Below are 19,542 nucleotides of genomic sequence, written 5' to 3' on the forward strand. Positions count from 1 at the left end.
AGCTCCTTCTACTATCTTCATAACTTGTTGTCACCCAGCCATACCGGCCTCCTTCCTCTAATAAGCCAGGAATGCTCTGCCTTAGGGCCTTTACAGGCCCACTGCCTAAGAAGTCTTCTCAGAAATCCTCATGACTAACTCCCTCACTTCCTTTGGATTAAAGTTCAAATGAACTTTATCAATGAAGTTTTCCCCAAATACTGTAAACAAAAATAGTTTGGCCCACTGGTAGTTACCTACAGCAACTTACCTATTAAACTTTCCTAAACTCTTAAAAAAAAAATAGTATCCAAATCCCATACTCCCTTATTCCTCTTCTTTCTCTTCAGAGCACACATTATCATCTTTTAACTATATATTAACTTGTTTGCTTACCTTCTGTCTTCTCCACTAGGATGTAAATTCTGTGAAGGCAGGGATTTTTGTTTTGTTTATGACTATATCCCTAGCCCTGAAAAGTGCCTGACGCATAGTGAGTCCGTAATACATATTTGTTGAATGAATGAATATATAGACATATTTTCTCCACTATTTTCTTCTCATACAAATGGTTAGATAAACTTATCCAGTCAGTTTCTCCACTTACTGTACCACTGCAATGATATAAGCAAACTGAATGTTTAAATGTGCTAATTTACATGGAAGGATTTGACATGACAGGGTTCGACAGGTTAGCAGTGGGGCTATACGACCACATACATCATAGGTATATGTATATAAATATATGTATGTATGCAAACACATACAATAGGTATATACATATATACCATATACAACCATGCTGCCCCATCACTAAACAACCTAGTTTAGGAAGTGCAAGGAATTTAGATTGTCCAGTGATCCAAACCTCTAAATTTTTTCTTCTTAGAATGTAACAGAAAAGAACAAATCTGACTCCGTATTAGATCTGTTTCTTTGGCTTTAACCCTGTGCCCTGTTTTCTAGGCTTAGTCTTGCTACCTCTGCACCTTTTGTGAAAGAATGTTGCCTTTAGCCTGAAATATACAGGAGAACCTATTCTCAAGGCTCTGGCCTTTGAGGATATTAACACTTTTGTACTTAAGATAACAAGTTGCAGAATAGAAAATAACATTTGTTTTGTTAGAGGTTTTACAAGGGCACCATGACCTGACCCTCGTGGATAGCTACAAGAACAAAGAATTCCTACACCAAGAAGTTTGAAACAACCAACCACATCTCCTCCCTTTTCTAGTATAAAAGGAGCCTGAATTCTGACTCGAGTAAGATGGTTCTCTAAGATGTTAGTCTGCCATCTTCTCCATCTGCCAGCTTTCAGAATAAAGTTGCCATTCCTTGCCCCAACACCTCCTCTCCTGATTTACTGGCCTGTTGTGCAACGAGCATAACAAGTTTGGACTTGGTAACAAGAGTACCAAGAATCATCAATTCTAATGGACTAACATTCTCATGACAAGGGGACTAACTTCTGTATACTCTGAAAAATATTTCAACTGGCATTACCTGCTCTCTACATTCAAAACTAGGTAAAAGGCAGAATGCAAAACTACTATCTGAACTGCCTGAATCATACCTACAAGGCTGTCTAAAATAACGGATTACATAGTTCTGTATTCAGCTAGCTGTGAACAATATGAATGACTTTAAAAATACCGTAGTTCATATACTCTTTCCCTAGTCCTCACCCACCTCCTACCCACCTCAACCCCACACAGTTACATAAGTATTCCAAATAAAAAAGGAAAAGAGAAAGAAAGGAAAGGAAAGAAAGGAAGGAAGGAAGAGAGAAAGAAATGAAAAAAAATTAAACATCTGTATAAGACTGGCAGAAATCTAAAGTCCAACTTCAAACTTTAAATCATTTGCCTAGCGAGAGCAGCCCTCAAATGCACTGTGACTCAGCGTTTTATGGTGCCTGAGACATGAAGTGAGATAAAGGTCTTGTTCTCTTCATGGCATTAGCTAAATTTGGAGCTAAAATAAATGAGCTACCTTAAAAACACAAAGTCAGTGGCTGAAATGTTACAGTGTTCACAATGACACAAGTTTGACTCAATATGTGATGACAAGGAGGAGAGCACGTGTCAGTGGGAGCACACCGAACTGTTCTGAAATCAATTATTAGATTATTATTGACCTATAGTATTAGCAAATAACAATGCTAACTACAATTAAGATTCAGAAATGGAGAAAATATTGTAACTAAATGAAAATAAAATAAAAATATGAACCGTGGTGACTGATTTAGAGTCAGGTAAAAACTAACTTAAAGCTAGGAAGGAAATTTACCCAGATCTTCTTCAACAGAAAACAGAAGCTAAAATTGAACCAAGGGAAAACCCTTGCCAAAAACAAAAAAGAAAAGAAAAAAAAGAAAAATATTAAGTAAAACTGCAACAAATAGAAGAGTCCAGCTCTTTTTGACTCCTTATGAACAGAAAGAAAATAAGGTGAAAATATAATAAACTACATGAAGGTTACAATAAAGACAATGTTTTCAGTTTATATTCTCATGTGGACCAGGAACTGATGAAGAAGAGACTACAGTAACTGGCAAGCAGGGAGAGCTGGATAGCTGAGATCAAGAAGAAAAAGAAAAAACTTTCTCCATTGCCTATGTGAAATAGGCAATGGAGGAAGTTGGGGTATCACTTGGCAATCCAAGAATTTAAATACTAAAGGCAACAAATAAGAGATGTGGAGACACCTTATAGGCAAACGGGCAAAAAACAGTTGCTAATACTCGGTTTTAGCTCCTGTTTTTAGTACTCTGTAAACATTAGTTCTTTTAATCCTCAAAAACAAGCCAGTGATAAAAATACTATAAAACCCCATTTAACACATGAAGAAACAGTCTCAGAAAAGTAACATGCTCAAGGTCACATTGCTAACAAATGGCAGAGCCAGCCTACCAACCCACACACTCTAACTCCTCCACAACTTTATACTGCCTCTTATGAACATCTCAAAATGTGAAAAGGAAGTGGGAGAATTGAAATTATTAGGCCTTTATGCATTCAAAACCAGACCTTTATATTGCCTCTTATGAGTACCTCAAAATGTGAAAAGAAAATGGGGAAACTGAAATTAGTGAAGCCTTTACTGCATTCAAAACCAGACCATCTGCATTCAAAAACAGAAGAGTGAATTGCCCCTAAGGAACCTAGAGCCTATTAATGGAGTTCTTTCAGCAAAATACCACTCAAGTCACACATCAGACCTATCTACAAAAGGCACAAGCCAACGGTAGTGGGAACTCAAAAGGGACAGCATTGTTCACCAGGTTGTGGAATCAAGGAAGACTTCACCAAAAGAGCATTTTGGATAGGATCATGACTTTACATCAGTTACTCCCCAGGGTTTTCAAGATAAATTTCAAACTTCTTGGCATGGCACTTAAGGCCCTCCAAACTACGTCTGGAGACAAAAAGGAAAAAAAAAAAAAAAGAAAAAAACAAAAACAAAACACTAGGTCTGTAGAAATGCCAGGGAGAAAAGATTATCCTAAGTGAGATGCTTATACTGGAGTTTTTATTACCAGTTCAGGTTCCAAAGGATCAGAGCATCCTATTTTCCCCGTCTCCATAAACTCTTAGTGCACTGAAGGCAGGCACTGCAGCTTATTCTTTTTTTAACACTCCTCTCCACCAGTCCAGGCCTCCATACGTCTTAGCATGTGGCAGGTGCATGCACAGCAAACATTTTCTGAAGCGAGTATAAATCATGGGAGACAATCACCAGACCACTGTGCGCCCAGCCAGGCTGCCTGCTACCATCCAGACCTCTGGTGTTGACTAATTTTAAAGCTACCAAGTCAGAGACAAAACACACGATCCACATGCAATAGGTGGAACCTGTGGATCCAGATACCACAAACCAACTGTGAAAGGACACAACATAATTGTGAAAGTCTAAACATGGACTAGGTATCGCATGAAGAATTCCTTGCATTACATGTGGTGATGTGGTTATGCCTTAAAAAGTCATGTTAGACACATAAACTTAAAAGAGTATTTATGAACGAAAGGTTTCCCTTAAAACACTGAAAGTAGGCAGTATGGCGGCAAGGGGGAGGATGAAACAAAGTTGGCAAAATGTAGCTAACTGCTGTATCCTTCGGTGTAATACACTACTTTTGGTGAATGTATGAAAATTCCCTCATATAAAACATACACGGCACACACACCCAGGCGCTGTTTTTCATCGTAAGCCCCGAGGGAACCAGACCCAGAGGGTCCACCTGCGGCATCTAGGATTCTGAGAACGACCTCAGCGAGCACAGACCGATTTTCACTCCCGCCGGACTCCACGCTGACCGAGGAAGCGGCCTCTTCATTCTTTCAGCACCCACTATAAACGCCTTTGGAGAAAGCTGAAGTCCTGGAGGGCGCCGTGCACAGTTAGTTCTCCCGGTTTCTACGCTGGACACTGCCCGGCGACCCAGTGCCTCAGAGGCAGCGAGGACCCCCTTCGCCCCCCTCACCACTCGCGAACCCTACAACTGCTGCTGGGCGCTCGGGGGGGCGGGCTCCGCGCAGTGACGTCACGGCGGGCAGTGCGTCGGGTCAAAGTTCAGCCCCGCCCCCGCTTCCCCCTCGCTGTCTCGCTCGGCCTGTGCTGCCGCCGCCGCTGTGGGCCCGGCTCCACTCCGTCTGCTCAGCCGCCTTCCTCTGTGAGCGCTGCCCGGCGGGCCGCCATGGCGAACGTGGCCGACACTAAGCTGTACGACATCCTGGGCGTCCCGCCCGGCGCCAGCGAGAATGAGCTAAAGAAGGTATTGGGGAGCTGGCAGGGTGTGAGGGTCGCGGGCCTGCGCGGCTGGGATCGCCAGGCCGCGCTACGGAGCGGCCCGCGAGCCGGCGGCGGGCCCAGGCTGGGGCCGGCGGCGAGACCGGCCTGCTGCGGGCCGCGCACTCCGGCCTCGGCTGACCTTGGGCCGCCGGCCCCGCCCGCCCGCCCGCAGATGCAGCAAATAAAACCCACCCCTGCGCAAACACGACGAAAACGCTTCCTTCCTCCCTCTCTTGGCGGGTGCCCGAGGCCGGGAGCTCCCGGGAGGCCGCTGCCTGACTGGCCCTCCCCTCGCCGAGGTCACCACCCTGGAAAAACAGGTTGGACCGAGGCGCCCAGCGCATCCCGGTCCCGGGAGAGGAGTTGTCTACGCCGCGGACGTCGGCATCCGAGCCGAGTCGAGGCTGGGTCTGGGCCCTGGAGGGAGGGTTGAGGCCGCCCTCGCCGGGTATCTGCGGATACTTGGGGATGTTTCCCGAGAGCCACGGCCGCAGGAGAGGGAGTCTCCCTTGCTCCCTTGCCCACTGGCCCTGAGGTAGCGTGGGTCTGGGTGCATTGTTCTGTGGGCAGGTAACCCAAATGTTCTGTACCCACTTCAGGAAGAAGCCGTGGGTCCCAGCCAAACACCTGAGTGTACGCTGACTAAAAATAAGTAGAAGGCCTCATTATCGCTCCTTGCGATGCTGCAAATCTTTCATCTCAGGATTTCAAAGCACGTGAGGCGTTTGATTAAGCCCCACAGCATCTTCATGGGGCTTAGAGTATCCGGATTTGTAAGCTGAGAAAAATGAGAATGCTCGTTAGGCAGTGGGACGGGTACAGTTGAGAGTAAAAGGACTTCCTGTTACCTTACCGGAAATGCTCGTCCGTATTACATAATTCATGGGTCTGTGAATGAACGCTTAAATGCTTTTTATCTGAGCCACTGGTATGTATGTCGCTTCTCTAAGGCTGAGGTCACTCCAATCAAGACCCCAATCAATCCACCATATGAAAATAAAACATGGTTTAGGAGCTTATCTTGGCTTTTTCCTGATGTTACAATGAGAGGAGCCGTCATGGGCAGGGATTCTTACCTTAGCCTAATTTTAATAGTAGTGATTTTCAGCTTGTAAAGCTGAACAATCATTTCTCTTTAGAGTTTATTGGAGTCTTATTCTGGTTACCGGCCATCAAAGGCATTTGACAATAGTGAAAATGTGGAATTTTTCAATGTTTCTCTCTGTGGCTTTGTTTCATTGTCTGTATCTGGCTTCAGTGTAACCTATTTTCAAGTGTAACTACTATCTGCTTTGTTATATTAAATTAGTAAACAGTATTAGGATAGAAAATGCCTGAGAATAAAGGACATTTCTGGAAGGTTATGAGTTTAGAACATTGCTTCTCAGAAAATTAGTACTCATATCTGGTCTTTGTATGTAACTTTTTTTTTATCTTTTATTGAAGGCATACAGAAAGTTAGCCAAGGAATACCATCCTGATAAGAATCCAAATGCTGGTGACAAAGTAAGTTAAGATACTTGAGACTTTTTTTCAGTTTTAAACTTAAATTGCCCTTCTTGAAAGGAAAAAAAAAGAAAAAAACCCAGGAATGTTGTAGGAAAAGTCCATCTATGCCCAAAGAACCAAATTTTTATGTCAAGAGTATTTTGGTTTTGTGATGGGAATTACAGATGGGACATTCTGGCCTTGGTAGGTGGTAAATAGGACCAGAATCAAACCAAAGGTAATTTGTGGCTTTCTTAGAATTAAATGAATCCTAGATTCTTATCGCCTTTCCCCAGTCTTCTATTTGAAAATCCAGTTTTCCTATTTTTCTTTTTTTTTATAGTTCAAAGAAATAAGTTTTGCATATGAAGTACTATCCAATCCTGAAAAGCGCGAGTTATATGACAGATATGGAGAACAAGGTCTTCGGGAAGGTAGCGGCGGAGGTGGTGGCATGGATGATATTTTCTCTCACATTTTTGGTGGGGGATTATTTGGCTTCATGGGCAATCAGAGTAGAAGTCGAAATGGCAGAAGAAGAGGAGAAGACATGATGCATCCACTCAAGTGAATACCTTTTTTCTTTTTTAAAAAAATTAAGAACTTTTTTCCAAGTAGAAGTACTCAGTAGAAGAGAGAAAAATTATCAAAAAAAAAAATTCTGTTTTTCATCAGGAAAAAAAAAAACCCCTTCCATTTGCTTTGCTGTTCTCATTGGATGACTAGATTGAATTTAATAACCTATTTTACTAAGAGATCTTAAAGGATGATTGATGTTTTTACAGAGTAGGATGATGGTTTTGGTATATGCTTCCGAGGCTGCTTGTTTTTAAAAATTTCAGCTGTGGAGATTCCTTTTCTTTGAAGTAGTTACATCTTCCTACTTACTTTTTATTTAAAAACTTACAAAGTGAGTGACTGGCTAGTTTGTTGACATGTTGTAGTCACTCTTTACTTGATCCTCAGTGTGAACTCTCCAAAATTGGTTTCCATGGAGGTTGCTGGCTCCAAGCCTGACATTAACCTGCCAACATATGATAGATTGTCTGAACTCGGTCTTAGTCTGTGAACCCAAAATGAAAATAACTTTGTGAAGTCTTTTATCTTGTTAATTTTTCATGAACCAATAATGGTTTTACTAGTAAATGCCAGAGAATGAAGTTCAAGTGTTTCTTCAAAATATTTTATATTATCTAGTTTATACATTTGAGTAGGTAAGAGGAAGTAAAGCATAATTTTTAAAAATTTTCCAGTTACTGCAACATTTCATTTTGGTGGCATTATAATACTCCATTCCATGATTTTCTATAGGAGAGTACCAGTTTTTTTCCATAATAAATAGTGCTGCTGTGAATATCTTTATATACAGCATTGTCTCTCCTTGGCAGAGATTCCCGGGCACACATCAGTGTTTTGAAGCTGATAAATAGAAACTAAATTGGCTTGTAGAGGATTCTGCCAGTTAGCCCCATTGATGGAGAGTGTCAGCTTTGCTAGACCCACATTTTTCCTTCCTTTTGCCATGTTTATTGAAATGAGGATTTTTCTGCCCTTTTAGATTGTAGTGCTGCATACTAATTGCAATTTAGTATGTTAGGAGAATAAGACCTACGTATCATGCGAATGGTTAGGTTAAGGGTTCTTAGGAGAAGTATAAAAGACATGCAACCAAGGGCTTTGGCCTAAGGTTAAGCTGTAGGTAAGCAGTTGTTTGGAACTGCTGGTAATGTTTTGACCATAAGTATTTTCTTACCCTGCCTGGAATGTATAAAAGGGTTAGCTTAAAAATAACAATTCTAAGAAAGTTTAAATGCTTATAAAATAGTATAGATGTGTTGCAAAGTACTTTTTTTATTTTAAACTAAATGTTTACTACTAAAGGAGATTTAAAAACACAATGAGAATGTAAAACCAAATTAAATGCATTGCTTCCAGATTCTAAATGAATAGTATTTTTGAGATTTTTGATATACATAGTTTTTTTTGAGGTTAATTTGGAAATGAATGGTCCTGCAATTCAAATATGCTATATGAATAAAAGTGAGTTGGGTTTTATCAGTTGAATATTTTTAATAAGCTTTTTAACTTGACTATTTTGGGGTCATAGACTCCTTTTAAAATTTTGTAAAAGTTGCTCAAATATACAATTTTGCTTATAATTCACTGAGTTCTTCAGACCTCTAAAACTTGTAGGCTCTCTTGGAAACCTGTCCTCTGTCACACACTGTAGATAAGGCCACTTTTTTTTTTTTTTTAAGACATAGGCAATCTGAGTGCCTCCCATAAGTTGTAATACAACTGTGTAGCCTTTCTGAATTGTTCTTGGAGGGAGCAGAGGTTTATAGTAGGACATGGACTCTGGAGCCAGGCTGCCTGTGTGATCTTGGGCAAATTACTTAACCTCTCTGTATCTCAGTTTTGTCCTGTAAAATGGGAATAATAATTGTACCTCTTTTAGAGGGTTGGATTAGGTGGAGGGCTCTTGCCTAAGGCCAGAAGGTGTGATTCTTGAGTTGGTGCAATTACCAGAAAATGCAGTACAGCAAATCGCTAACCTGATCCTTTAGCATCCGGCTTTGAGCACCACATGTATTGTTTATAGCCATAAAATCTTTCTGCTAATTTGAGCTACAAAATAAAACTTACTCAGTAGACTAATGTAAGATGCTCTTGAATTCTTTGTTTAAAAGGTTATAGTGGAATTTGCTCTATCAGCAATCACTTGTGTCTTGTATTTAAGAGAACTTGGCGAAATTTGAACCTAATTCTTTTTTCTCCAGAGTATCTTTAGAAGATCTGTATAATGGCAAGACAACCAAACTACAACTTAGCAAGAATGTGCTCTGTAGTGCATGCAGTGGGTAAGTGTGTGTTCTGGCTTATGAAATAAACTTTATCTGTTTCAGTGGCACATTGAGTTGATGTCAGATAAAATTGTTCATGACTTCAAACTGACTGCCCAACCCAGAACATTTTCTGATATCTCTGAAAGTCAGTTTAAATACCAGTCATTGGGGGGTTGAAGATGAAGATGAGAAGCACAATTCCTGTTTGTCAGGGCCTATGTGGAAAAATCTAATACATACTTTCGCTTGCTTTAGCCAAGGCGGAAAGTCTGGAGCTGTTCAGAAGTGTAGTGCTTGTCGGGGTCGAGGTGTACGCATCATGATCAGACAGCTGGCTCCAGGAATGGTACAACAGATGCAGTCTGTGTGTTCTGACTGTAATGGAGAAGGTATGCATGCCAGTATTTCTTTGCTTTTATGTTGGAGTAGATTGCAGAAATTGTAGAGGCTTACAGTTTTTCTTTTTCAACGTGTGTTCATATTCATCTTACTAAAGATACAGAGAGTTCCAAAAGAAAAATGCAAAAATAATTTCCTTATGCATAGGCCCAGTGAACACAGAATAACAGTAAATTTATATTATATGTAACATTTAAAATAACATGTGTCTTTTCATTCCAAAAAGATGGGCAAAGTCTTTTGTCCCTTTATATTTTAAATGGTTTTATTTGATAAAAGGGAGACAGCAAATTGTTCAGTTCTCATTCTGATAAGTAGAGGATTTTTACTGTAAGCTTTAGTTAGCTTTCGAGCATAGATAATTGGGATTGAAGCTCTTACAGAAGTAAATATTTTAGGTTTTGTTGGCAGAATGATTTCTGAAACTACTCCTCACCCCTGCCCTTTTAGCACTTGTATAGAGCTGCAGACAATATGTGAACAAGTGGGCATGACCATTTTCTAGGTAAACATTACTTACAGAAATAAGAGCATGCCCAGTTTGGCCTGTGAGCCTTAGTTTGCCAACTGTTGTTCTAGAGCAGTGCTATCTAAAAGAATTTGTCTGTAATAATGGGAAGGTTCTGTGTATACAATGTCTAGTGTAGTAGCTGCTAGCCACCTGCGGTTGAGGAACTGAATTTTAATCTTTATTAATTTAAAATTAAAATTAAACAGCCACAGATGGCTAGTGGCTACCATATTGAACAGCACAGTTATAGAACATCCTTTTCCAAATTATTTCTGAAAGTGAAAAGATAACTTGGTATATATGATATTCTCCTGAGAGTCTCAGTGCATTTTACCTTATTAAAGTTGCTAACAGTTCTCACCATCAAGAAACCAAAGTTTTCTGAAATTTTTTTCCCATGTGCCATTATCATTTTAAGGAACTAGTGCTTTACAGAACATACTCTGCAGAAGCAGTGTTCCTGAAGTCACTGTACATGTCATCTAAGCATAAAAGTGTGCCAATAATCAGCCTTCAGAAATTGATGCTGTTTTTTTCTCAATATACATACAACTTCAGTTTTATTTTATTATAGCACTGATCAAATGACTCCGAATAATACATAGAAAGAAAAAGAAACTTGTCCTAAACATGGTATGAAGGTACTCAGTGCCAGCTCTCATTGGTTTTGGAAATTTTCAGTGGTCGTGTACCTAGATAAAGGGAAGGTCCATAATAGGACACCTGAGGAGGGTTTAGTCTGTGAAATACAAAAGATCTGGGACCAACTAGGCAAGGTAATAATGAGTCTAAAAGATAACTTAAATTTTGATTTGGGTTGTCTCTGTCCATTGTTAAATTCATGTGAAGCTAAGGCTGGAAAAATAAAGCAGCTCTAGCATCTGACCACCTATTCTGTTTGCTTGATTCTTAGGCTTTGTTTTAACTTTAGGAAGTAAAGTCAGGAGCTAAGTATTGTTTAAGATACATTCTACTCTGAGACAGAGGAGACTGGGTAGCTGGATCCGCTAGATAACCTGCAGTAAGATGTGAGTTTTTGTTACTAAGAATGTTATTTTAAACAACTTGAGGTAGCAAATTAAAGAAGTTTAGAAAATTTATTTAGTGAATAAAGTGTTATCAAGATCTATCTTACTTAAGAGTACATTATAGTACCCTTGCTGGAAGTTTGAACGACTTCTTTTTCCAGGAGAGGTAATTAATGAAAAGGACCGCTGTAAAAAATGTGAAGGGAAGAAGGTGATTAAAGAAGTCAAGATTCTTGAAGTCCACGTAGACAAAGGCATGAAACATGGACAAAGAATTACATTCACTGGGGAAGCAGACCAAGCCCCAGGAGTGGAACCGGGAGACATTGTTCTTTTGCTACAAGAAAAAGAACATGAGGTAATTTCCTTTTTTGTTTGTTTTGTTTTGTTTTTGCTTTAGAAGACCAGAAAAGGGTCTTGTGTGCAAGGTACAGGTTAAATCAATTTGGGTTTCCTGGAGCAACACTGAACGTAGATGAATTTGTTGAGTAGTTAAGACTGTGTTCATGAGAACTGGCTTGTTTAGCAGACCAGCAAAACAGGTGCTGTCAGTAGCACTGTAGGAGTTGGTCTTGGTCCCAGCTCCACCATTGACTGGCACTGTAACCTTAAGTAATCCTGTTACCTCTGTACCCCAGTTTCCTTGTTTATGAAAATAAGGGGGGACCAGGTGACCTAAGGCAGCTTAGTTTTCACTGTGAAACTCCTTTGACGGGTAGTGAGTGAACAGGGCTTTAGTCCTCAGTGCTGCTCTGTTGATTCATTTTACTTTGGGTGTGCATGTGAACTTCTTGAAAGAATAGGTTCTGGGGTTGTAAAAACATTTTATTTTTGAATTTGTGATTGAATGTGTATTGTATCTGTTATGTACAAGGCAAGCTGAACTGGGCTAACGATGTGGCCTGGTGTGTGTTATTTTGATTATACATACCATTGCATCTGTATTTTTTAATGTGCAGAGAGTTTACTGTAGGTTTTTATTCATGAAGAATGTATCTGAAGCTTTGGTGTAGTTGCCCACATTCTTGAATATTGAAGCATTTGACAGGGTTCAGGCCCAGAAGTTGATCACATTGCCATTTCGAGTTCCTTTGAAAGTCTTTAGGTCACAAGTCAACCGCGTTTTTTAGTTTTAATGTTTTCTCCCATTCAATGGTGATTTCTACAGATAAGTAAAATTTTAAAATCACTTCAAGAATCCTGTAGAGAATAGAGCTGTATTGAGATGCAGATTCTGGGAATTTGATTAGATTCATTCCCTCACTAGATTGTGACTCGCTTTTCTATACTAGCCTTTCTCAAGGTGTACTAGTCAAATTCCTTGCCTCAACAAAGCTATAAATTGCTATACATCTTGGCCCTTTGTGAATATTGCCAAACCTGCAAATGGCAAGGGTCCCTAGATTGCTTTAAAAAATGATAATTTCTAGAATTCTGCCTTAGTGTTGTGGGTTGAAATATTTGTAACTCTTACAGGATTGCCTTTTAACTGGCATTTTAGCCACTCCTTATTTGCTCAATCTTACCTTCCATGGACACTACCATAAAAGGCATAAAAGGGAGGAAGATAAGAGAGACAGCCAGATAATTGAGACATATATAGTCTGCTTGGGTATAGAGTAAACTGTATTGTGAGATGGTACAAACCACATGTGGATATTTTCATTGATACATCATTGGAGTAGTTTGAGAGCAGTTATCGAATGATGTCTGGCAGTACAGCAGTGGGAGGGTAGTGAGGAAGTTAAGAAGTAATGTTTATTGGGGTGAGGGTAGACTGAAGCATTGGAGGTTTTGGTATGTCAGACTGATGGTGAAAATTTTTTTTACCCCTAAGTTCAATCTCTAATGTTGTTCTATAAGTATATTGGGATTTTAAAAACAGAAATAACTAGTCTTGGAGACAAGGGACTTAAGTTCTGGCTCCCATTTATTAGCTTTGGCCTCTCTGGGCTTGGCTTTGCACACTTAAAAAAAAGTCCTCCAGACAGATTCTGTAAAATAAAATGAGATAACTAATAACTGCTTTCTTTCTTGGAGCCATGGGGGAGGCATTTGGAAGTCAGTCACCTCTAAAATTATTGGCAGTGGTGGAATTGCATGGAATTTCTAACAGATAGCAAATGTTACTGGTTGTCTAAAGTAGAAGATAGAAGATGATAAAGGTTAGAATGAAAGTTCAACTAATAAGAGGTCAAAGGTTGTTCCTTCCTGGTTTTTTGTTTTTTATGAACGAGTAAAGTAAATTTGAGCCCAAGATGAGATTTAGGCATCTTGTTTAATTTATACCACTGAAAATATTCTTAACCTTCTTAAGAAAAATAAACTAGTTTGAACTAGTTCACGAACAAGCTTATAGTTATTTTTCTTTGGGGCTTCCTTTTTTTTTTTTTTTTTTTTTTGCTCTCAACACTTGTGTTGAAGGAATTGTGAGGCCATGAGATCAGGGTGGGTACTGTAGCTAAAACAGTATAAATCTTCTGATCAAAAAACAATTCAGTTTTGAGAGTGCTGAGTATGTATGTATAGGCACCTTTCAGTACAGGTGTGTGTGTGTTTGGTGATCTCACTGTCATAGTGCAGTTACACAGCAAAGAGCCACAGTATCTGGTGATGTTAGTCTCCTCTGCGCTCTGTTTTTCTATTTCAGAAATTTTTGTAACTTCTAAGTGTTATGCTGCGTGGTTCTTAGTCATCTCTCCTCATTAGTCTTGTTTTTCAAAAATTTCCGGGCCATTCTTACCTTTTTGTTCTCTGTTTGAATTTTAGCATCAAATTGTCTAATCTAACCACCGCTCCTGCTGGTCCCTTCCAAAAAATCGATCCTGTATCATTTTTTATTGGAATCACTTTAAGTTGAGCTGTATCCAAGAACATAATATGCCTTCTTGCTCCCTAATTATATAGCTTTAACCAGAGGATATTTGGTTAAAGATGGTTCTTGGAACAATAGTAAGATACTCAGAAACACTAGCATTTTACAGTTGCAAAAGCATTGAAAAGTCCTGCCTTAAAGAAACATTATTGAAATTAATTTTTCCACCCATTGTGAGAGACACCTGCATAAACTTGCATAGATAATATATTTGCAGTGAAGTTATGGATTGCAGGGCCTGGCCTCCATGGTTTCTGATGCAGAGGGTATGGGATGGGGCCCGAGGATGTGCATTCCTAACAGCTTGCCTGGTGCCGCGGAGGTTGCTGCTCCAGAGCCACTGTCAAGATGATGGCTTGAGATTTAACTTCCCTTCATAGGTAGATTTAGGAGCGTAATTTAGAAAGAGAGGATATCTTTCAGATTTCCTCTCCCCTGTGAATGAACCAGCCAGCATTATTCTTTGGAAGAGAGACTTGTCTTGAAAAAAAAATCTAGGTGACCTTTCACTGCAGTTAATTTGTTTCAACTTAACTTTCAGAAGTTAAGTATAGATATTTATAAATTCTAATAAGCAAAAGTTATAAGTTGGGCATTTGTGAAATTGGATGTATTTTTTCCTGAACGTTGAAAGCTCAGACACTTTTTTGTTTTGTTTTGTTTTGATTTTGTTGGCGGGAGGTAATTAGAATTATTTATTTATTATTTAATGAGGGTGCTGGGAATTGAACCCAGGACCTTGTGCATGCTAAGCACATACTCTCCACTGAACTACACTACCCCTCCGACACTTTTTTTTAATGCTTATTGAGTAACTTTTGCATTACTTAGTCTATAGTCTTAATAGTGTAATAATAAGCCAACGTTAGCATTTGTTGTTTGATTTACATTTATCTAAGCAAGTTTTGAATTTGAGGTCAGATAAAGCTTGTTTGTACATGTATGAAGCATGGGGTTTGAGCCCCTTTACTGGCTGAGCATTCCTGATTCAGCTTTTTATGTTGAACTTGGACCTTCCCCTCCCCCTGTTAGGATTATGTCTGGAGGAGACTCAAAGGTGATTCTACAGAATCCCACTGGGCCTTCTACACTTTTTTGCTCAGAGGCAGGGTTAGGAATGGGCCATAATTGTACAGTATGCCTGGTTTTGTTTTTGAAGCCTCAGCTGTGCCTTATGAACCATTGTTTTCCCAATTCCAATTCTTTACTGATAGAAATTTATGGCATATTAATTGAAACTAGCTAAATTTCCTAATATAATTTTAGGGAGTTAGGGATGGTGGCAGTTTGGCTTTTGCAGCGAATGGTAGAATTAAGGTTTTGAAATTGATCCAAGGAACATAGCACAGCAGACTGTGCCTCCATAATTTTTTAAAGGGATGTTTCTTGTGTGCTTTATTTGTAGGTGTTCCAGAGGGATGGAAATGATTTGCACATGACATATAAGATAGGACTTGTTGAAGCTCTGTGTGGATTTCAGTTCACATTTAAGCACCTTGATGGACGTCAGATTGTGGTGAAATATCCCCCAGGCAAAGTAATTGAGCCAGGTAAATCTTGATTTTTGTCTAATCCAAGATTCTGTGTAATTTTTTTTACAATAGATGACTCTCAAAAGAATACTAGTAAGCACCTTTCTTCTTGGATAAAATTCTTAATACTTTCCTCTTTATTTACTGGAATAATAGGATGTGTCCGTGTAGTTCGAGGTGAAGGAATGCCGCAGTATCGTAATCCCTTTGAAAAGGGGGATCTTTACATAAAGTTTGATGTGCAGTTTCCTGAAAACAACTGGATCAACCCAGACAAGCTTTCTGTAAGTGGTCTCTAAATTTAGGCAACAGATGACTTAAAGTTTAATGATAATTGTGTTTCTTGTTTACCTCCCATTTGTTTTTAGTGCTAAGACTGGACCACGCAATTTGTTAAATTTTACCTATTTGAGTGGTGAATAAGCTGTCCTGTTATTAAAGCAAAGATAGCTGATGTAAAAGTTGATGGGGCTAAGCAGGGAATATAGTAAAGGAGTAAAGCAGACTGGGTGTGAGGTAGTGATGGGAGGATTGGGGCTCCCTGGAGAGCAGATATCTCATCTGAAGAGGGCAGTTCCCCAGCTTAGCATCTGCTGATCCATGCAGGAAGGCATGTCTGGTGTGAAATTTTCTAGTGTTTAAATGTTGGCAACTAGTTCCAGTTTTTGTTTTCTAAGCAGTAAATGAGTTGCACAAAAGATGTCTGCAGATTTGGTCTGTGGGTCATCCATTTGTGATCTCTGGCTTATAGTACAAAGATTTTATTTTAACTGTCAGAGAAGCATATACAGTGAATTATACCAAAAAATAAGTTCATGATCAGTGAAGACACCTTCCAACTAACCTACTTTTTGTTTATTTTAATGAAGGAACTAGAAGATCTTCTGCCATCTAGACCAGAAGTTCCAAACATAATTGGAGACACAGAGGAGGTAGAGCTTCAGGAATTTGATAGCACTCGGGGCTCAGGAGGTGGTCAGAGGCGTGAAGCCTATAATGATAGCTCTGATGAAGAAAGCAGTAGCCATCATGGACCAGGAGTGCAATGTGCCCATCAGTAAACTCTGGAAACAAATTGCACAGGTGGATTTTGTTTCCACGTTTGCCTGGTTTGTTTTCCGCAATCCAGCTGGAGAGTCTGGAGAGATGAACTGATGGACATCTGTTGGTCTATGTGTAACTTTTAAAATTGGTATAGTATCTACAGAGTGTATAATTTAAACTAACCACAAAGCTTTACATCTTCATTTTGACTGTTCTGTAGCAGAATAAAGCACTTGAAAGGAAATAAGACTCCCTTTCACACATGGGTTATGAGTTTCAATCCTGGTATCTGTGCTTGATTTTTACCAGTTTTGTGTAGATTTTATGTTTCATATTTTAAATTCATATCCCACATTGTAAAGTTTGTGTACAATTTGTCCTGAAGCTTTGTGTTTGGCTGCACCTGCATAAGCTGCTACAAATAGAATAAAGAATTTCATAGCCTGTATCTATCATTTAGATGCATGGAAAAAATGGGCTTTGCACACAATGGGTTTGGAGCTGACTGGGAACAATGGAAAAAAGTAACATTAGCTGAGTTGTGGTTGTAAAATTTTTCAGTTTTTTTTTCCCCTTTCTTTTCTTTTTTTTTTTTTTTTCTTTTTTTTCTTTTTTTTTTTTACCATCTTGTGAAAGGTTTCTGAAATGCGATAATAAAAAGCAGTTGGTGTAAATTACTCTTTGTCTTACATTTTTAGAAGGAAGAACATATTTTGAACTGTAAAGTGTATCCTTAAACTGGAGAATGTATCCTTAGTTCTGCTTCTTAAACAGCCCTTAAAAACCCATTGGTCTGAAGCTTATGCCTCAGGCACATGCCCATTTTATAGTTCTAAAAGGCAAAGGAAAGTTTGATAATGTTGGTAGAAACAGGCTTTATTGGCTTCAATTAATGCTTTGTAGAGTCAAGGACATCTGAGTTATGTAACTCATAAGTAAGTTATGATCCTGAGCACTGGGGCCGGGTTAACCTAGCCTTTGTATCTCCCCACTCCACCGACTTTTTGAAAAATAAGGTAACAGCAAATCAACATTAGAACCATGTCTGCATAGAACCTGTTAAAATGCTCTGTTTTCATTAAATGTTAAGTTAAAGATTCTCTTGTCTCTATTAAATTGAATATTTGAGATTGGGGGAAGCATTGATTATTACTACTATTTTACAGAAAAGTAAGACTGATAGGCTGGTATGAGAAAAATCAGGTAAAACTGCTATGAAAAGGATGTTGTATCACTCTTTCATCTTTTATTACCTTCCTTTCATTCCCACAGTAGATATTTTTAGCACACACTTTAATTTTAGGGAAAAGACATCAATGGCACATTTTACATTTGTAAAAGAACAAATGAGAGAAAACTGAAAACTAAAAATTTAAAATGTATTATGCCATCCCTGGGCCTAATTGTAGTACTTGTAGTTTACTTCTAGGTGGACTAGAACCTAAATGGAAAAAAAAAAAAAAAAAAGGGGGTGTCCTGGCATCGATCAGGGCCTGTAAGGTTTAAATTATTGCCCTGTCCACTCTACCTCCGTTGTACAAAATCTTTTACAACCAGCCTGGGCAAGATGCAACAGCACAGTAGTTTTGTATTCAAGGTTACTTCCTCACAACCACTTAAAGCATAAGAAATGCAGTGGCAATACAAAGTTTGTAGCCTTTCCAATAAAGGTTTATAAAACAGTTGTTCAGTGTAGTTTTTCTTTCAGTTCTACCCAGGCTTTTTGACTACAGTAGGGAAAACCATGTGGAAGGGAATAAAATCTTTTAAGATCTGTTATTTAACTCAGTCTACTGGCTCTACTTTGTAGGGCATCTGTCTGGAGAATAAACATACAGTATCACCAGTACAAAGAATCTTATAACAGCTTTATTGAAATATTCATATACCATTAAATCTCCTTTTTTTTTTAAAAAAAAAGTGCAATTCAGTGGTTCATAGAGTTTTGCAATCATCACTGCTGATTTCAAAACATTTTCGTCACCCCAGAAAAGAAACCTTAAATCCAGTGGTATTTACTCCCCATTCCAATCCCCAGCCCCTGGTGCAATCACTAATCCAGTTTCTGTTTCTAAGTGTTTACCTATTTCAGACATTTTCTCTATAAAATGGAATCACAGTGTATGTGGCCTTTTGTGAATGTTCATTTATTATGTTTTCAAGTTTCATCCCTGTCAGCACTGAAATAGCATCACTTTCATTTTTATGGCCAAATAATATTCCATTGTATAGATACACCATACATTGGTTTGCCCATCCATCAGCTTGTGGACATTCGAGTTTTTTCCATTTGAAATAATGCTGTTGTGAACATTCATGTACAAATTTTCATGATATGTTTTCAATTCTTCAGGATAAACCTAGGAGTGGAATTGCTGGGTCACCTGGTAACCTTAATCTTTTAAAGAACTGCCAAACTTTTCCCAAAAAAACTGCACCATTTTACAATTCTACCAACAATGTATGAAAGTTTCAGTTTTTACACATAACTGCCAACATTTGTTACCTGACTTTTTTAATACAGCTATCCTAGTGGGTATGAAGTGGTTTTGATTTGCATTTGCCTAATGAGTGATGATGTTAAAGCATCCTCTCATATGCTTACTGGACATTTGTGTGGAGAAATGTCTATGCAAATCCATTTCCCATACTTTATTCAATAGATTTTCTTAGTTTCTAGCCTATTTCTGTTCCAGGATACCATATTACAATTAGTTATATTTGCATGGGCTCCTCTTGGCTGTAACAGTTGTCAGATTTTCTTTGTTTTTGGTTGATGACCTAGACAATCTTGAATACTGTCAGATATTTTACAGAAATAATGAGCAGTGTAGTATTAATGTTACTTATGTAAAAGTTGCTTCTAACAGTACTAGCTGCTGGAATGAACGAGTATAATGTTTAAAAGAATAACCTGTTTCCTCTACTCAGCACTTCTGATACTACCTGGAGTTAATGCAGACCCCACAAGTTAAGGGCTTACTCCCACAAGGTTGCCTCGTCTTCAGACACCAACCAAGTACCAGGTTGTCATCTGTACTTCTGACCA

The 19,542-nt window shown here is 38.9% G+C and overlaps 1 protein-coding gene and 1 long non-coding RNA gene across 2 annotated transcripts in view; one reads left to right on the forward strand and one right to left on the reverse strand.

Moving 5' to 3' along the window:
- Positions 1-4,405, reverse strand: part of LOC141578687 (uncharacterized) — a 42,075-nt gene extending 37,670 nt beyond the window's left edge. Inside the window, exon 1 of the long non-coding RNA XR_012509307.1 lies at positions 4,166-4,405. This is a non-coding gene — a long non-coding RNA (uncharacterized LOC141578687). The remainder of the gene's footprint in view (positions 1-4,165) is intronic.
- A 143-nt stretch (positions 4,406-4,548) lies between these two features.
- Positions 4,549-17,592, forward strand: DNAJA2 (DnaJ heat shock protein family (Hsp40) member A2). The gene is made up of 9 exons (XM_074370809.1): positions 4,549-4,753; positions 6,217-6,276; positions 6,602-6,825; positions 9,039-9,119; positions 9,360-9,493; positions 11,204-11,400; positions 15,323-15,467; positions 15,606-15,733; positions 16,319-17,592. The coding sequence occupies exons 1-9, from the start codon at positions 4,676-4,678 to the stop codon at positions 16,508-16,510; spliced, it is 1,239 nt and encodes a 412-aa protein (XP_074226910.1). The 5' UTR covers positions 4,549-4,675; the 3' UTR covers positions 16,511-17,592.
- The last annotated feature ends 1,950 nt before the right edge of the window (positions 17,593-19,542 follow it).

Source organism: Camelus bactrianus, chromosome 9 (genome assembly GCF_048773025.1).
Source record: "Camelus bactrianus isolate YW-2024 breed Bactrian camel chromosome 9, ASM4877302v1, whole genome shotgun sequence".
NCBI lineage: Eukaryota > Metazoa > Chordata > Mammalia > Artiodactyla > Camelidae > Camelus > Camelus bactrianus.